This window comes from Corvus cornix, chromosome 1 (assembly GCF_000738735.6).
Source record: "Corvus cornix cornix isolate S_Up_H32 chromosome 1, ASM73873v5, whole genome shotgun sequence".
NCBI lineage: Eukaryota > Metazoa > Chordata > Aves > Passeriformes > Corvidae > Corvus > Corvus cornix.
In genome coordinates this window covers 4,452,755-4,470,343 of record NC_046332.1, presented here as the reverse complement: position 1 = coordinate 4,470,343, position 17,589 = coordinate 4,452,755, and the positions used below count along the sequence as shown (strand labels likewise).

General features: G+C 50.5%; 2 protein-coding genes and 2 non-coding genes across 13 annotated transcripts in view; 3 read left to right on the top strand and 1 right to left on the bottom strand.

Moving 5' to 3' along the window:
• Positions 1-5,021, top strand: part of RCSD1 (RCSD domain containing 1) — a 38,767-nt gene extending 33,746 nt beyond the window's left edge. For all 5 annotated transcript variants that reach the window (XM_010399463.4, XM_019285955.3, XM_010399465.4 and 2 more), the window contains 3 exons: positions 731-925; positions 1,505-2,228; positions 3,052-5,021. In XM_010399463.4, coding sequence (XP_010397765.3) covers positions 731-925; positions 1,505-2,215 — 906 coding nt within the window. In that variant the 3' untranslated portion in view covers positions 2,216-2,228; positions 3,052-5,021. The remainder of the gene's footprint in view (positions 1-730; positions 926-1,504; positions 2,229-3,051) is intronic.
• Positions 5,022-5,975: 954 nt separating this feature from the next.
• Positions 5,976-6,047, top strand: TRNAP-CGG. The gene has a single exon. It is a non-coding gene; the product is annotated as a tRNA-Pro (tRNA).
• A 382-nt stretch (positions 6,048-6,429) lies between these two features.
• On the bottom strand, positions 6,430-6,501 carry TRNAP-AGG. Its single transcript has one exon. It is a non-coding gene; the product is annotated as a tRNA-Pro (tRNA).
• A 4,644-nt stretch (positions 6,502-11,145) lies between these two features.
• Positions 11,146-17,589, top strand: part of MPZL1 (myelin protein zero like 1) — a 33,485-nt gene continuing 27,041 nt past the window's right edge. For 4 of the 6 annotated variants that reach the window (XM_039555963.1, XM_039555933.1, XM_039555953.1 and 1 more), the window contains exon 1: positions 11,146-11,247. In XM_039555963.1, coding sequence (XP_039411897.1) covers positions 11,172-11,247 — 76 coding nt within the window. In that variant the 5' untranslated portion in view covers positions 11,146-11,171. Of the gene's footprint in view, positions 11,248-16,396; positions 16,663-16,997; positions 17,085-17,589 lie in introns of those variants that run through there. The other 2 variants (XM_019285952.3, XM_019285953.3) reach the window with 2 other exon arrangements.

Here is a 17,589-nt window from a genome sequence, read left to right as displayed (position 1 = left end):
TGTCACTTGCACTGAGTCCCCTGCACTCCATCGGGGAGCTGGCATTGAGCAGAGGCGGTGACAGTCCTGGCAGTGGGGCGTGTGTTCCGGGCTCTGGCTGTCCCACATGTGTGCCTGGAAGCTCTGCACTGCACTTCCCTCCTCTGGATTCCCACAGTTACACACAAACACACCCAGCGCTTCCTGCCCTTTTTATGTTTCTGCGGTGCCTGATCTGCGCTGCTGAGGGTGGTTCAGCGCTCCACAGCCTGAAGACAGAGTGCCCTGCCGCTGCCCGCTGCCTGTCCCGGCAGCACGTGTCACTCCAGAGCCTCCTGGCCACCCTGACACAACCTGAGCCTATTCATAGCACTGTCCCTCCTGATGCACCCAAGGACATTTGCCTACAGGAGGGTTTAAATCTTGAAGTGATTGCTGGCTGCTTGTTCAGATTTTCTGCCAGCTCAGCCACTGCAGAGTGTGGTGGCTTGGCTGGGTCACTGGAAAATCCCAAAAGGCCTCAGGATGACAAAAGAATATGTTCTTAGTTCCAGCTGCCAGGGAAGGACAAATGTCCAGTCATAACTGCTGTGCCCAGACTTGTTTGTTGACCATGTCACCAGGAGAAACCCGCAACCAGAAGGTCTGTGACAGCTGAGAGATGTGGCAGGGCAGGGGTTCCCCTGTGTGGTTATCATGTGTAGCACACGCTGCTGTCATGCACGCCCCTAATGGGGGTTTTTCTTTGCAGGCCAATCTGGCTTTTGCTCCGGCTGCTCTGCTGCCGGGAGTGTCTCCCAAAAGCCCTGGGTTGAAAGTCCTGGTTTCTCCGTTCAGCACGCCTCCCTCAACGCCCACCAGCCCAGGGACTCAGTCCCAGCCCAGTGAGACGCCAGTCAGCTTTGATCAGCCCCCAGAAGGCACTCAGCTGCAGTTCTACAACAAGGTAGGAGATGTGTGCTAGGATTTCTCCATTCTATAAGGCTTGTTTATTGCTTGGGGATGAAGAGGAAGAGGAGGCTGAGCCCTCAGTCCTGCTGTAAGAGTATGCATTTGTGGTCAAGAGAGATCTATGCACCGGGATCCAAAAAGCCTTTTGGTGCAGCTCTGTGGAGTCTCCTCTCTGCCTGCCTCCTCCAGCAGCCTTCCTGGTGGGTGAAGGAGGGGTTGAAGGGGCAGGACCCAGTCACCTCAGCTCAGCAGTACCAGGGTGGCTGGTGCCAGGGAGTGCTGTGAGCAGGTGGTGCCACATGCCAGTGAATGTCTGAGGTGACTGAGGCTCAGTTTAGGGAGCCACACAGAACATGGCAGCTTGTCAGGTGTCACCAGCGTGTTTGGCACTTAAGTGGGGAGCTGTAACCTGCATTCACCATTACCAGCTGGAGTACAGCCTCCTTCCTCAACCACCAAATTGCCCAGAGTAGAAGAAGCTGGGACATCCAATGCTATTTTCCTCTGTTGTGCTTTCCTGCTTTCCAGTACCGCTCTCTTGACTGCTTCAATGTCTGCCTTTCCTGCCTCCCAGGTGCGGACACGAGGATCGATAAAGCGCAGGCCTCCCTCCCGGAGGTTCCGAAGATCTCTGTCCGAGTATGGGGACGGGGAAGATTTAGTGGTCAACTTGTCTTCTCCTGAAAATGGTGCCAGGGAAGATGAGGTCTTTGGGCCCAATGGCAAGACAGAGGAGGCGGAAACAGGGAGCAAAGACCAGAAGAAACAGGCAGGGTCTGATGAGAAGCCAGCATCAAGGAGAGGATCCAGCAGATCAGAGGATGAAGAAAAAGGGAGCAAAGAGCAGAAGAATCAGGCAGAGTCTGATGAGAAGCCCCCATCCAGGAGAGGATCCAGTAGATCAGAAGATGCGGAAAAAAGGGAAAAGCAGGCAGAGGAAATTACTCCTTGCAAGAATAACACAGGGAATACAGAGAAGGAAGAAGTGTGTCATGATGCCCCAGGAGAGGAGAACTCTCCTCAGCCTCCCTCTGGAAACAGTGAGTTGTGTGAGGGTTCCCAGGGAGAAGAGCAGCAAAGCACTGCCTGTGAACAAGGAAAGGGGGACAAGGAGAAGGAGGAAGCTGAAGGTGAAACAAAGGAGAGCAGTGAGAGCACAGACACACAGAGAACATCAGACACTGAAGAAACAGCACTGGCACCCGAACCGCTGCAGGACGCAGTGGGGTTAGAGACTGCCAGTGAGCCTTCAGTGTCAGCCACGCAGGACCAGGGCACAGCGTAGCTGTGACACACAGGTAAGATGGGCCAGCACGATGGTGGCTCCTAAGACACCTGAGGGTTTTGCTGTTAACAGAAATGGCAACTGTGACAGAACACAACAACAATTTTGCTGCTCCCCCCATGTCAAAAGCCTCAGATCTCAGGCCTGCAGAGGCTGTGAGGCAGGGTACTCAAAACGACCAGCCCTCCTGGGTGGTGTTACAGAGAGGATGGAAAAGAAGCAAAGCTGGTTCTGGATTCAGTGTAATGGAGAGGCTCTGCTTACCAGGCACCCTCCTGCATTGCTGTTTTGAAAGCAGTTTGAAAGTACTTGCAGTAAAAAGCACATTTCCCCAGCAGTAACCATGTATACACTGTATCAGTATGATTTCTTACATATACATATTTATATGTGTGCACACGTTGTATGTATACATGTGTACATATATATTCCCTATGTGTTCAGCTTGTTAGCTTTGCCAGCAAACCTGGGGCACACCAGTTTCATGACCAGCTCTGGAAGTGTGCAAGCAGGGGCCTTTGCTACTTGAAATAAAAGGATTTCTGCTGGCTAAAGCAGGACTTGTTCCATGCACCTTCTTGTGTGTTCTCTAACCACTGATAACAGAGCCACAGATGCCTGAGGATGTGTCTCATCCCACCTCAATCACCTCCTCTTCAAATGCTTCCTTGGTTTGGCAAGGAGCAGCTGAAGGAAGGATTCTGGTGCTCAGGCTGCAGCTCACCTTTGCCTCCTAGCACAGAAACCACCGAAGTACCCCCAGGACTTCCCAGCACTGCCTTTGCTTAGACCCATGATTATTTTTCATTATTTCCTTACGTATTTTCCCTTCTCAGAAGGACATATCCAATCAGGGCAGAGGAGACTTAACATGTGGATAGGAGCCATCTAACCCAATCAATGTGGAAGCTACTGGAAAACCTTCAGTGGCAGGAGAAGAGCAGAATGCAGAAATCCCCTGAGGTCCAGACTCATCACAGAGCTGAGTGGCCACTCGCTGCCTCTCTGCTTTGCACCATCATATTTTGGGACGGCTGGAACAAGACACTGTTTGCAATCTCTTCGGAGTTCAAAACTCAGGTGTTGGCTGGCGTTCCTTGGTGATATTTGGGGACTGAGAGACCTGACACCCGCTGTCCTGGAGCCAGCAGCCACCACCACTCATGGTCCTTCTGCTTCTTCATCCTGCTCCAAAATGTCTTTTTCTTCTCCCCTGCATTGGTCTTAGATGAAGTTCATCAGTTACGTACATACATACACGTATGGTGCCTTTTTGGTTGCTTCTTTTAAAGTACTTTGGGCTTTAAAACTTCAGTAAATAATGTTTTAACGATGGGAAACAGTATGTTTTCTCCATATGTGCTGTATGGCAGACAATGTGAACCCTGAACACGGGAAAACTCCTAGAACATGGATCATAAAAATACAAAATCCCTTTGGAGTGGGGCTGATCTGTGAAACAGCCACCTGTGGTAGGCTGGTAGGTCTTGTGTGCTTCAGCTTTGGGGTGCTTTAAGTGCAGTGGAAAGTGACAGCCAGCAGACTGTAGGCAAAGAAAAGATGTGCTGAGTAGGTCAACAGGGCAAGTTCTCTTATCTGGTTCTTGGCTCCTGTCCAGATTTAGAAGGTCTGCTTGTCCAGTCTTTCTCACTTCCAGACCTTATCCAATCTTTTTTGAAACTTCTACTGTCATGAGTGGCCACCAAGAGCCACTCATGACAGAAAGCATCCCAGCTTCCCGGAAACAGCCAATGAATTTTGTGCAGGTCAAAGAAGTAGTCTTAGCTGGCTGAGTTTCCAGTGGCATTGCCTGGCTGAACTGGCAAAGCTCAGGCAGCCAGTCCTTCCTAAGTACTTATGCACTGTACTAGATTGGCATTTACTCTTGGGCTACTAAAAGTCACAGGTTAGCAGTCACTATGATTTCAGTCTGGAGAGTACTTGGGGGAAGGTGGATGTCAGACCCTCACTTGACCAGTTTCCTGACAGCAGTACCTGAAGCTGTGCTGGCTACACTGAACAAAATGTCCACAGTGTGACGTGGACATGTGGACAAGTCTGGGCTCACTGGGCTCCAGTGAGCCAGACTTGTCAAAAGCTGAGGCATCAGCCGGATGTTAGGCATTGTGAATGGTCAGGGTTCAGTGCTTAAACCTGCTGCCAGCCACCTGGTACCCAGCAGCATAGACACGGCTGCAGGGACCAGGGCAGAACATTCTGCTCGTCTTCATCCCTCCCAAAGCTCCTTCTAGCAAACGTGAAGCTGAGCAGGGTCAGAGGCTTGGCTTGTCCCTGCCTCTCTGTAGAGGCACAAGCATTTCACACCACACAGCTCACATCTGTCCTCTGGCAGGCTCTGCAACAAAGCAGTGTTCCAAACCTTTGTGTCTGATATCCGCTTTCTGTTCACTAGCTCTAAAATCTCACGGGAAGAGTTTTTCCCACGTGAAAGCACTGAGGCCACACTTGCTGAGAGCCAGCAGCGCTTGCCCTCCTGCATATCATGGGCTTGTTGGTAAACACGACCTCCACACCCTTTTGAGCCATGCTGTGGAGCACTGTTGTTTTTGAATCCATTTTAATCTGCTTGCTATAGCTTGTATTCCAGGGCAGGCTGCAATCACTGGCTGTCCCCTGTTTCTTCTCTCAGCAGACTGTCCCATCTGGATGTGAGTGGTTGTGCCTTACTGTACGTACAGATATATGTGTGCCTGTTTAGAGAATGTGTATGTGTGTCCCGAGCACGGGAATGGAAATCCGAGGGAGAAACAGAATAAATAAATGGTGGAATAAAAACAAAGCAAAACAAAAATGTATGTGTTTTGTTTCCTCCTAGAAAGATGAAGAAGCTGAGGAAGCATGGGCAGCTGGTAGCAGCAGACAGAACAGGGGTGAGATTTCCACTGGCATTAGGACTTCAACATTTTAATTTGAGAGAGCAACTACTGAGGAATAGGGAGGAATAGGACTTTTTGAAAGTCTGGGATGCAGAGGCATGGAAACATGAGGATGACAGGAAGCATTAGCAGGACAGAGCACATCAGGGACAAGCGGGATTTGAACCAGGAGGGTGCTGTGGGCTCAGAACCCCAAAGGCGATGCCTGTGGCTCCCGTGGGTGCTTGTCCTGCCCGTGGATCAGCCCCGGGAGCGCCCGCGCACACCCGGGATGCGCGGGGACCGAGGGCAGTGGTGCGACACCCGCCCGGCGCCGCCAGGGGGCGCAGCGCACGGCGCGGCCCGGGACGAACCAAAGCCGCGGGGGGGTGGGGGGGGGGTCCTATTCCCCCGCCTCCCGATCCCCTGGGAGCTCGCTCGCCCGGCTTCCAGCGCCACCGCGGGCGCGGAGTGGGAGTGGGAATGGGAGTTGGAATGGGAAGGCTGGGTTGTTCCTGCGCCCCTCGGATGAGCGCGGGAGCGCGGGGGAAAGGAGCGGAGCGCCGCGGGGGCCGCTGCTCCCCCCGCGGGGACGCGGAATGACCGCTAACGTGCAGAGCCGTAGGGTCGGGGGAAGGACGAGGCCAGGGATTACCCGGGGAAGGGAGGGAGGGGGCGAGCCGGGAGAAATGGCCGCAAGCCCCGCAGTTCGGGAGAGCAGCGATGTGCTCCGCAGCGCTGGGCAAAGCCGCTGGCAGTGCGGTGCTGGCTGGGAAGGACAGACCCACACAGGTAGCAGACCCGCACAGGCCGTGGTGCGGCGGCCAGGCCGGGAGGAGGCGGGACGGCAGTGAAGTGCCGAGCTGGGAGAGCACCCAGAGAGCGGCTCGTTGGTCTAGGGGTATGATTCTCGCTTCGGGTGCGAGAGGTCCCGGGTTCAAATCCCGGACGAGCCCGCTGAGGAGGGGGCGCGGCAGCGCTCCCTATTTTGCCGCCGCGGGGCCCTGCTGCGGTTTTGCGCCTCAGGCTCCCCCGCAGCGGGGGCGGGGATGGGGCTGGGGCTGGGGCTGGGGCGGCACGGCCCGGGTAGAGCCGCTCGGAACGCAGAGGAGCGGCCCTGCAGCGCCGTCCCGGTGAGGGGGAAGGCGGGGGTCTGCCTGGGAAAAATGGGAGTCGCGACGCCCGCTGCGAGACGAGGAGGAGCGGCCGCTCCCTGGTGAGTTATTAACGCTTTTTCTTGCGCTAAAAAGGAACGAGTGGGTCTCGTTGCTGGTCCCGCGCGTGTCCCTTCGCTTCGCTGCTGCGGAGAAGGAAGAAAATTAAAGAAAAAAAAACACTGGGCTCGTCCGGGATTTGAACCCGGGACCTCTCGCACCCTAAGCGAGAATCATACCCCTAGACCAACGAGCCGCCGCGAGAGGCTTTTCCTCTCCCCTGCACAGGAACGCTTCGGTGGCGCCGCGCAGCCGCTGCGCGGGACAGCTCCGGCCCGACCCCATTCCCGCGGCGTTCCCTGTTCCTGAGGGGGCACGCGCGCTGTTCCTGTGGCTGCCGGCGCTCCCCGGGTTCCTGCCCGGCACCGCGGCAGCCCTGTCGCCCCGTGGGTGCAAAAGCTGCTCGTACGTGGCGAGCTATCGACCGCGACAGCCAGACCACAAACCCCAGCGCGATGAGGGGAAATTCGTGGTTCATTTCCATAATTTCAAGCTGTACCGCAGCCAAGTAGTGGCAACGTTACTTTCCTAACTTGCAGATGATGATTTTATGCAGACCTGCTTAAATAGAGAGTCTTTGAACGCTGATGCTGGTCAGGGTAGAGGTCAGTGCTACCTTGGCTTTTGCCTCCGTACAGCAACAGCCGCTACACTAATTTTGCCTATATTCCAGTATATTCCAAGAAGTTGGAGAGATGGAGAGAGAGACGGGAAGGCAAATTGCTTCCATTTTATGTGCTTTCTTATGTATCAAGGTTATCAGGAAGACTCGTGACTGAAACTGTTCCTTAGCATCCATTCAGCACTGGAATAGCTCATCATTCCCATCCTTTTCCATCCTAAGTTTTCCTCAGAACACTTATCCTTGCATAGTGCGTGACCCAAGACATTCTTCTTAATCAAATTATGGAAAAGCTGAGTTATGGAAGACAAGACTGAGAGGGGATCTCATCAATATATATAAATATCTCAAAGGAGGATGGTGCCAGGCTGTTTTCAGCCCAGTGACAGGACAAGGAGCAATGGCCAGAAACTAAATCATAAGAAGTTCCACTCAACATGAGGAAGAACTTCTTTGTGCTAAGGGGCCAGACCACTGGAACAGCAGCCCAGGGAGGGCATGGATTCTCCTGTCCTGGAGACATTTAAACCCCACCTGGACCTTTCTCTGTGTAATCTGCATAGGTGACCCTGCCTTGGCAGAGGGGTTGGGCTGGATGATCTCCAGAGGTCCCTTCCAGCCCAAACAACTCTGTGACTCTGTGACAAATAGTTCCCAAACTCTTCAAGGTCAATATGCAATTACTGTGCTGCTGCCAGCTCTTGAGTTTTGAAAAAAAAATCACATTTCTAGTTAACCAAGTAAACATGAATTGGGATTATCCACTAGTCACAGTTTCTCCCAACTTGCAGAAGAAAAATAACGTTGTAATAGACACCCAATGCTTTCTTGTACAAATAGAGCCTTTTTTTTTTTCTTTCTTTCTTTCTCTCTCATGTTCTTCTATTACTAATTCAAAATTAGTGTTTTGGGTGGGATTTTTTTTCAGGAGTGCATATCTTACTGTACAATTCCTCTAGGATGTACAGAGATGCAGGCTAAAGAGAAAACAGTCAAAACCATTAAAAATGTAAAATCAGTCTGAATATATTTGCTTCTCTACCTAGAAGTTATTACCCCTTTTTTATAACATCAAAATCCTGCTTGCTCTCTGTGGCAAACTACTAGAGGCCTCTCCAAAACAGTAGGAAAACAAAGGTCTGAATTTCTAACATAAACAACAGCCATGAAAAACTGTGTTTAACATCTTCCCCAATGATACACACAGGTTTAGATATTCCTTTTGTGATAAGCAGAAGCAAAAGAAAAAAAAAAGAAGAAAAGTGTTTTTCCTTCTGTTGTGAGACTGAATGCTGATGTTACTGTGTGTGAGAAAGCTCAGAAACGAGTTGAGCAACTCGACAGCAGCCTGCCAGGAGGCTGCTGTGGCCTGAGCAGTCCTGCCCTGTCACTGCTGCTTGCCTCAGGGGGAATGGATTCAGCAGGAAGAGAAGTAACAAATCCCAGCTCTTCATATGCAGACTGAAAAAAATCAGTTTGCCACCAGCTCAGTGAGTTGAATTTCTAAGAAATTTGGTAAATACCAGTGTTGTCACTAGACAGGGTAGAGTTACACAGCTAGAAGGAAGAAGATGCAATATATGTTCCTCAGGACAAATCAAGTTGTCCCAGCACCCTACTTCCTTTCTGGAAGTAGCAGAAGAGAATAATTTGATAATATCTATCTGGATAAAGAATGTTCTGCTGTAAGTAGACCAGAGACTCCACCAGATGTTCTCTGTAGTGAACATCTGTATTAGTACACAACAAACAGGGCAGTAAGGGCTGTTCCTGTGGCAATGTGATCTCAGCTCTGTCAGGGGAGGGAGAGTGTGAGTAAGGGGCACCTGTGGCCCGATCAGGTTTATTAGTACACAAAAAGGGAACATGTGAGTTCTGTGAAGGACAGTCAATTTGAGAACAAGAAAAATGCAATATTAAAAAAAACCCCTTTAGGACTACTGTCTTGGAAAAATTAGAAGGGTGAAGCTTAGAAGGGTGAAGCTCGGCCTGTTCAGAGGAGTGAACGTTTTTGAACTGTGCAATACTGCAGGACCTGGAGATAAACAGTGAACTCTGGGTGCTGAGGTGCTTCCATGCTGGTAAGAGCACTTCCAGCCACCTGGGAGAGCTGTGAGGTTGGGCAGAGTTTCCATGGGAAAGAAGAGCTCTGAGGAAGTATTGAGGCAAAAAGGGCTTGGAATGAAAAGCTTATCCCTGCCTATCAGTTTCTGCTCCATTTGGAAAGCAGGGATATTGATGAATTGGCTAAAGACCCACCGCCAAGGGAAGTCAAATGAGGTGCCAACCAAACAAGGTGATATTTCCCTGCAATACAAAGAGTTGCCTGTGTTGTTGGTATTTATTCCCAAGCGGTGCCCTGGATTTCTGGTAGTCTGGGTTTCTAGAAAACACATACAACAGTTAGATGAGGAACGTGCTCCAGAGCTTCCCCCTAGGGTATAAATAATGGATGCATAAACTGTTACATTTTAAATCCCATGCGAGCTGTAAGGTGGTGTCTGGAAAAAAAAATAATCTGCCTATGTTTTTGCAGGAGGTTGCTTTGTCATGACCCTCCTCAGCGTGGCACATGGGAGTGGGCCTTTCCTGTGGCCTCTTTCACCTGCAGATGTGATGAGGTGGCCAGAGAGTGGCAGAGAAACTGGTGGCACAGGCATCTGGGAGAGGACCAGCATCCATGGAGCACTGGGCAGGAGCAGAGCACCCCGCAGGCCTCTGGAGGCTCAGGGATGCAGTGAGCAATAGCCTTGAGGTATGACTCAGCTTGTGCAGCTTCTTTAAAATGCATGGTTGGGAAAACACGGCACAACAAAGAGGTTCTCAGAAGCAAGGAGGAAGAGGGAAGGATGAAAGCTTGGTCTCAGGTGGTGTGTAACAGCTGGGAGTCCAGTCAGCAAGCCGAGGGAAATTCCAAGCAGGTATTTTCAGGCGAAAGGCAAAGATGGTTGCGTGACTGGTGCAGCAGGAGAGCTTCAGCAGGAGCCTGTGCTTACAGGCAATGCAGGCCGAAACAGGCTCTCTGAGTTAACAGGGAACCACGGGCAGGACTTCTGTGGAGGCAGGAGGAACCACCACTGTCTGTGCTCAGAGCTCACAGCAGCGCTCTCCCGCTTCCCTTGGGACAAACCGGCACCATAACAATCACCTGGGGGAACTCAAGGCTGGCAGAGGGGTTGGGGCACTAAGTGAGCACTGTGATCTGCTCCTGCTGTCACTGCCCTGTTGGAAACTGGGCCGAGTGATGCACGGCAGGGGACTTCCATAGCTGAGAGTGCTTGGGACAGCACACCACACCAGAGTCATCAAACCTCTGTGGTCCTTGAACAGCTCCTGTGGTGTTCTTGACTACGGGAAGCACAACTCCCCTGGAGTGACTGCCGGTTTATTTGCAGATGGGCTCAGTGCCAGCTGGGCCCATCGGTACCATGCCTCCAAAGGCATTTGGATAAGCTTCCCGCACTGCAGGGTAGCTGCCGGACAGCGCCAGAGCCCGAGGCAGCCCTGCGAGGAGCGGCTGAGGGAGCTGAGGGGGCTCAGCCTGGAGAACAGGAGGCTCAGGGAGGACCTTTTCACTCTCTACAACTCCCTGAAAGGAGCCAGGTGGGGTTCAGCCTCTTCTCCCAGGGAACCACTGACAGGACAAGGGGACGTGGCCTCAAGCTGCACCAGGGGAGGTTCAGGCTGGACATCAGAAGGAATTTTTTTCACAGAAAGGTTGATGAAACATTGGGATGGGCTACCCAGGGGAGGTGCTGGAGAGGTGTTTAAGGAAAGACTGGACGTGCCAGTCAGTGCCGTGCTCTAGCTGATATGGCGGTGTTGGGTCACAGGTTGGGCTCGATGATCTCAGAGGTCTTTTCCAGGCTCACTGAGTGGGTGATTCCGTGATTCAGCGTTTATGTGACGCCCGGGATGCACCGGCCGGGAGCGGCCCCGCAGCGCCCGCGCCCCCCGCTGCACCGCCCGCCGGCCGCGGGGGGGCGCCAGCAACGCGCCCGGCTGGGGGCCGGAACAGCGCGTTCCCTGCTCCCATAGGTTCTCTGGCCTTGACTGATGGCTCCTCTACCCAATCCCCGTGGAGCAGCGGGGCAGGGCGCGGGCGGGGCGAGCGGCGCGCGGGGGGTGTGTGTGATTGACGGCGGCGGCAGCCAATGGGCGGGCGGGGCAGGGGGCGGGGGCGGGCCCGCGGGGGCCGGGGGCGGACAATGAGGGCGCCGCGGGGAGGTGGCGGCGGCTGGAAGATGGCGGCGGGCGGAGGCAGCGCGGGGCGGCCCTGCGCGGCGTGGCTGCTGATCATCGCCGCCGCCCTCACCGCCGGTGAGTGAGGGACCGAGGGACCGAGGGAGGGCCGGCCGCCGGTTCAGCTCTTTAATCCCGCTCCCGGGGCGGAGGGCGGATCCGCGAGCAGGGCACGGCTGTGCCGTTCGCTGCCCACCCGGTTCGGAGCCGGGTTGGCGGCGGCCGAGGAGCCCCGTCCTCGGCGGGGGAAGGGTCGGTGTGCCGGGGACAAAGCCTCCGGAGCCGGCATGGGCAGGGAAGGGGTGCCGCGGTGCCAGGGCAGTGATGCGCGGCGGCCCCGTATCTGCGCTGGTTCCACAGAATCCATTAGCTTGGAAAAGATCCCTGAGATCATCGAGCCCAGCCTGGGACCCAGCACCACCATGGGTTCTTCACTCCGGGGACGCCGGTGGCCTTTGTTGAGAGAGCCACGGGGTGACCGAGGAATGGGGACGCTGGTGTTGTGGTAAATGACTTGATTCGGTCAGTGGCGAAGTATTTGGGTGGAGGGGGAATTATGTCAGTCAGATGATGCGCTTATGACTCGTATAGGTGGAGAGTAAGTGCGGAATCACAGAACAGGTCGGGTTGGAAGGGACCACAGTGGGGTCATCTGGTCCAACCTCCCTGCTCGGGCAGGGTCATCCCAGAGCACATGGCACACGATTGCGTCCAGATGGTTCTGGAATATTTCGAGTGAGGAATACAAGGCTGTGGAGTGGTAGGAATGGCAGGAGTGATGCTTAAATCTGCTGAGGCTCATGTTCTCAGAGGGCAGAGGGTTCCACACATCAGTTGGACACGAAAAGTTGTGCACATTTCCCATGCCAGCTCAGTGTGTGTAGATGCTGGGCGTGGACAGTGAGGGACTATCCAGTACACATATACCCAGAATATCCAGTGATGGATATTTTGGGTTGGCAGCACTTGCTTAGTGGGTAAAACTTCGTGAAGTACTTCAGTAGGAGACATTAAAGAAGCCTCCTCAGTTCATATGTCTGGAAAACTGTAAAATTGTAAGTCTGTCTGGGAAGAAGTTTATTAAGACACTGTGCTGAGTGGTAAGGAACTTAAAATGTATTTCATAGAATTTTAGAATGGTTTGGGTTGGAACAAACATTAAAGATGATCTTGTTCCAATCCCGCTGCCATGGACAGGGACGTCTTCCGTTAGACCAGATTGTTCAGAGCCCCATCCAACCTGACCTTGAACACGTCCAGGAATGGAGCATCCAGAGGTTCCCTGGTCAACCTGTTCCAGTGCTTCCCTACTCTCACAGTGAAGAACTTCCTCCTAATATCTAATTCCTATTAGTATTCCTTTTCCTAAATCTATTTCCAAAGGGCATTGTTTGCATTTAAGATGACTGCATTTTGCAATAAAGAGGTAGAGATTGCTAAGGCTTGCTGTGTATCTTCAGAGACAGTAGAATTAAGTAGGTAGATGTGAAATATGCATAGATTACAGTAAAACTGAGCTCTTTGGAAATACATATGGAGACAAGAGAAGAAGGAATCATATTTCCCCTGACTGCAACAAAAGGTCATAGCTACAGTAATGCTATGGGTAGGTGGGAGTAGTAGATTATTGTAGAAGGCCTGAATTTCTTCCTGTGTTGGCTTCTTCTCTCCTTGCATATCCTTAATCCTCCTGTCTGCTGTGAAAAGCAAGGTCTACATCTCTGCATGGGAATAAGTGATGAGAGTGCAGGCTCTTTACCTCTTGAACTCAAAGGAGTTTGGTGATGGGGAGGAAAAGATGACCTTCCCCAGAGTTTGGGGTGCTAAGGAGTCCTGGGTAATCAGGGCTGTGCATTTCTTCTTCCCTGTGTCGTTCTGGCTCCTGATGTTTTTTCCAGGACCCTTTTCCCATTCCCTTTCCTTATGCAGGATTTTCACCTCATGAGAGGTTCAGAAATCAAAACCTGCCTTTTTTGGCAAGGGCAGACGTGGTGTTTGCAGAGGGCTGTAGCTGCTCCCTCGCTCAGATGTAACGTGTAGCTGGGTGATGTGCTGCACACGTGGCTGCCATGCCTCATGCCTGCTCTTCTGCCTCTTCATATGCTGCTTGGCAGGTCTGTTCCTGTGGCCAATAACCTGCAGTGAGACAGGAATATTGCTTAGGGTGCTGTGCTGTGCAGGCCCCATTAAACACCACAACCTGCTCTGCCAAGCCCGGTTGCTTCACAGCTAAGCACAGATAACACAATTCTAGGCTTATTTTCTTGTGTGCTCCTGCGTGTGTGGGTTAGGAGTTCATCTTGCTTCTTTATGCTCAGTCATCTGAAAACCCAGTTGCTTCATTTACTTGTAAGAATGAAGGATCATTGTCAAATGTGCTGTCTGTGATTTTGTGGACATTTTGTAGCATACGTAGTTAATCTAGGTGTAATCTCTTCTGTGCATGAGTGAGCCTGGAACAACCAGCCAAGAGTATAAAGAAAATGGATTATTTTGCAGTTGTGCATTTGTAAGCCATGTAAGTATGACTTAAAGTGGTATCCTGCCTGTGTTTGACATTAGGGTGGTGCCTGATTACTCCTGAAAATCTCAAAAAATGTCTAGATATTTTCTTATTATTCTTTTTGATACCAACAAAGCCTGATCTTTTTTAAAATTTATTTTCTCCTACTACCCCTTTGATACACACTCATACAAGTGCACTGTGGGCACAATACACATGGGTCAGTAACAAGCAGAGTATTGAGATGTTAAATAGCTCAAGTGCCTATTACTGCTTGGAACTCACCAGCCCATTTCAGTTGCTGCTTGAAATGTTTCCTGAAAATAACAGTGTAAGTCAGGGTTGCAATGCTCACTTCGTGCTTGTGCCAGGTTTAGTCAGAATTCCTGTATTCACCCCGTCAGAAGCTGTTAGTCCTTTTAAGCTCAGCCCACTGATGCTGCAGGTAGGAAGACTTCCTTGCCTGCAATGCTCAGTGGGTTCTGCAAAGGGAAAAGCTGCATAAACTCCTCTCAGCTCACCTCACTTGCAGCAGCAGCAAGTAGTTTTTGAATATGTTGAAAAGTCTGTACCTTAATGTTTTGGTGATAAAATGAGGTAAAGTGTTCAGATACTTCTTGGCCCCAGCCATCCAACAGTCTCAGCCTCTGTGTAAGTAATAGCATGCGTGGCTGTGTTACTTGTTATCTGAATTAAAACTGATTGTATTAAACAGCAATTCCACTGCCTGTCTGTGGACCCACCTTGTCCAGACTGGTGGTGGATGTCCTGTGTCCCATACAGAGTTGAGATGGAAGACCAAAAAAATGAAACCTAGTATTATAAGGCAGATGTCTTGTACTGTTTGTTTTGAAAGATTTTGGTCTGAGTGGTTTCTAAAGACTTATTTTTCTGGAGAAGTGCCATATAGATAGATCATCATCAGGTCATCTATCCAAAGCTTATTATTAGCAGCCATAGTGGGAGTTCTCCAAGTGTGATATGATGTGATGTGGTTTGATCGTGTGTGGCATACATTGCTCTTTCCACCACCTGCATGTAATCAACAAAATAAACAGCCTTGTATGCAAGAAAATACATTTTTTGAGCTACTGAATGCAAACTCAGGATGTCCTAGGAATACATCAGAAAGCTGGAAGCTCTGGGTGTGACAACATTTACATCCTTATGGCATATATCCTTTTTTTTGTTGTTGTGTGTGGTTTGTTTGTCTTTATTACTTTGCTGGTCTGGGTTAGTGGAACCCCACAAGAAGTGATTAGCACAATGGAGAGGATGTGAACGTCTTGTATAAGAGAGCGCTGTGCCGGGAGAGGACAAGAAGTTCTGAACTGGCTTTGCTGCTAGCAAAGAGACTTGGGGAACTTTTAACTGCAGTGATTCAGTGTTATCTCCAAGAGCAGTCATGTGGAAAAGCAAGTGTTTACTCAGATTAGGGTTTAGCAATAAGCAGTACCCATAGCACAGAAGATGTGGCAATCCACCTTAAGCCAGGGTTAACATCAGTATTTTTTGCTGAGCAGGTTGAAATACAGTTTTTCCTCCCAATCTGTTTTATCTTTAAAGGGCCATTCTGTTACTTGTCCTGAATAAGCCTTTTTTTTTTTTTTTTTTTTTTACTTGAAAATGTTTATATGAGATTTGTATTTGTATTGGTACTCATTTTTGGCTGAGACAGAGTTAATTTTCCTTGTAGCTTGGAACTTGTGCTAAGTTTTGGACTTGTGGTGAAAAGAGCCTTGACCACGGTGTTTTGCATTGGTTACACCTCCCAAGGCTTTTTTTGTTTGTCACCCCTCCCTGATAGCATTTGGGCTGGGAGTGCACGAGGGGTTGGGAGGGCACCACAGAAGTCGTGGTCAGCAATAAAAGCTGGGAAAAGAAGGAGGAAGGGGGCTGTTTGGAATTCCAAGGCATTTGTCTTCCAAGGCACTGTTACACCTGACAGAGCCCTGCTTTCCTGGAGATGGTGAACACCTGCCTGCTGATGGAAGCAGTGGGTGATGGCTTGTGCTCTCCCTATTAAACTGTCTTTATCTCAGCCCTCGAGTTTTCTCACTTTTACACTCCCAGCTCTGTCCCTGATTGCAGCAGGGGGAGCGAGCGAGGGGCTGTGCAGGGCTGAGCTGCCTGCTGGGGTTAGCCCACAGTCCTTGTATATTGTTCCCTTTGGCTGCTGTGCCTTTCAGCTTCTGCATTTTTATGTATCTGTTGAGCTGGCACTTTCCACTCGGTGCTGCTGCTAGGTTTTGGCTTAAAGTGCATTAGGAAAACAGGAAGGCTGTGGTTGTTCTTGTGAACTCTCTTTCCTCCAACCCTGCAGAAAAAGATGCTTTGTGGTGCATTTACTGATGTTTTACACACATGGTGTTAAGGGGCACGAAGGGAACTTGCCCTGAAACACTGGTTATACCCTACCCTTCAGTGTTTCCAGTCAGACTGAGATGCTGATCCCTAAAGGAAGGTTAAGCTCTGGGCAGTGTAGCAGTTGTCAGTGGTGGCTGTTGGCACATTTCACTTCATGAGATGGAGGTAAATCAGGGCAGGTCATCTCCAGGTGGGTGAAATGGCCAGTGCTGGAGGCGTTTAGAGTTGGCTGCAAGCCACCTGTTATTCAGTAACTTGTTTTTGTAACATGTGCAAGTGAAAGGTGGTGAACAGGGCTCCCTCTTGGTAATAAATTCCATAAAGCTGTATGTACAGGAGGAGTTCTGAAATCTGGTTACTATGTCTTGATGTTTTCAGATCAAGGTCTTGCAGGATCTTGATGCTTTCACTGTGGAAGGTGTTGAGATGATGGCTGCACGGAGATGCTTCTTACCCTGCTGCTTGACAAAGTCAGGTGTGGATGAAGGCGCTGCTCCAGTCCAAGGATGGCTCTGCAAATGACCACATGTGTAAACTGGGAAAGTGATGTAGAGTGTGCTGCCAGGGAGGCCATAAATACTTCGCCAAAGAGAAGCATTCCTGGGAAGAACCAGCTGAATCAGGTCCTGCTTGGTCCTTTCTAACCCTCCTCAGTTGTACAAAACAGTATACAGGGGACTGGGCTAGGGTGTTGGTCTGGTTTAAAAGAAAACAATGGTGAAAGGGCTGTTTTGAACACAGATTAGTTCCTGATCAGATTCATCTCATTCTGAGTGTGCATGTGAGCTATTTAAATTGGCACCACCACTGACAAATTCCTGTGAAACAACGCTTTGAAATATTTAGCATGGGCTTTTCCTTTTGGTTTTGTGGTTGTGCTGCTGCAGGTTATAGCCGGTTGTGAGTTTGCTCAGCAATTCAGTTAGCAAGTAAGTGTGAGATTGCTGCAAGCTTGGTGCCAGAGCTGGCTGCAGGCATTCAGCAGTCCATGGATCACTAAGGAATATGGTCCTCCAAGGGCTTTGGATTTGCTTGAACTGCTGAAGTAAGTCTCTAGTCACACCAGAACAGATTGGCTGCATGAATACCCTGTTAGCTGAGGAGGGTAATCACTTGGATGACTTAATTTCATCTATCTCTTATCTTCTTGCTCAGTTAGGTAGCGGGATTTTATTGAATAGGTTGTAATCAAGTCTCTCTGTACACAGGAAAAAATCCTGTGCTCACCTTTCAGGCTGGTGGAAATAGCAATACTTTGCAAGAGATGGACACAATTCTGGTTCAGGAATGATGACAGGTGGGAGTGACTGTTCATGGAATGCTACTAATACCTTGGATGGTTCAAAGTGCAGCTTTTGCAGATGTTTCTTGGTGTGTGTAGCTATGTTGTCACTGAGTTGGTTGCAGCTTTGTGGATTGATTATTGTAAAAGGGTCGCAAAAAGGGCAGCTTCTTATGTCTGATATGTAGGCTCTGCACTGTAGCTCCTCATGAAATCAATGTATGCACATACTAAATTCTACTGCCTAGTTTGTTTTGGAAATTGGTAG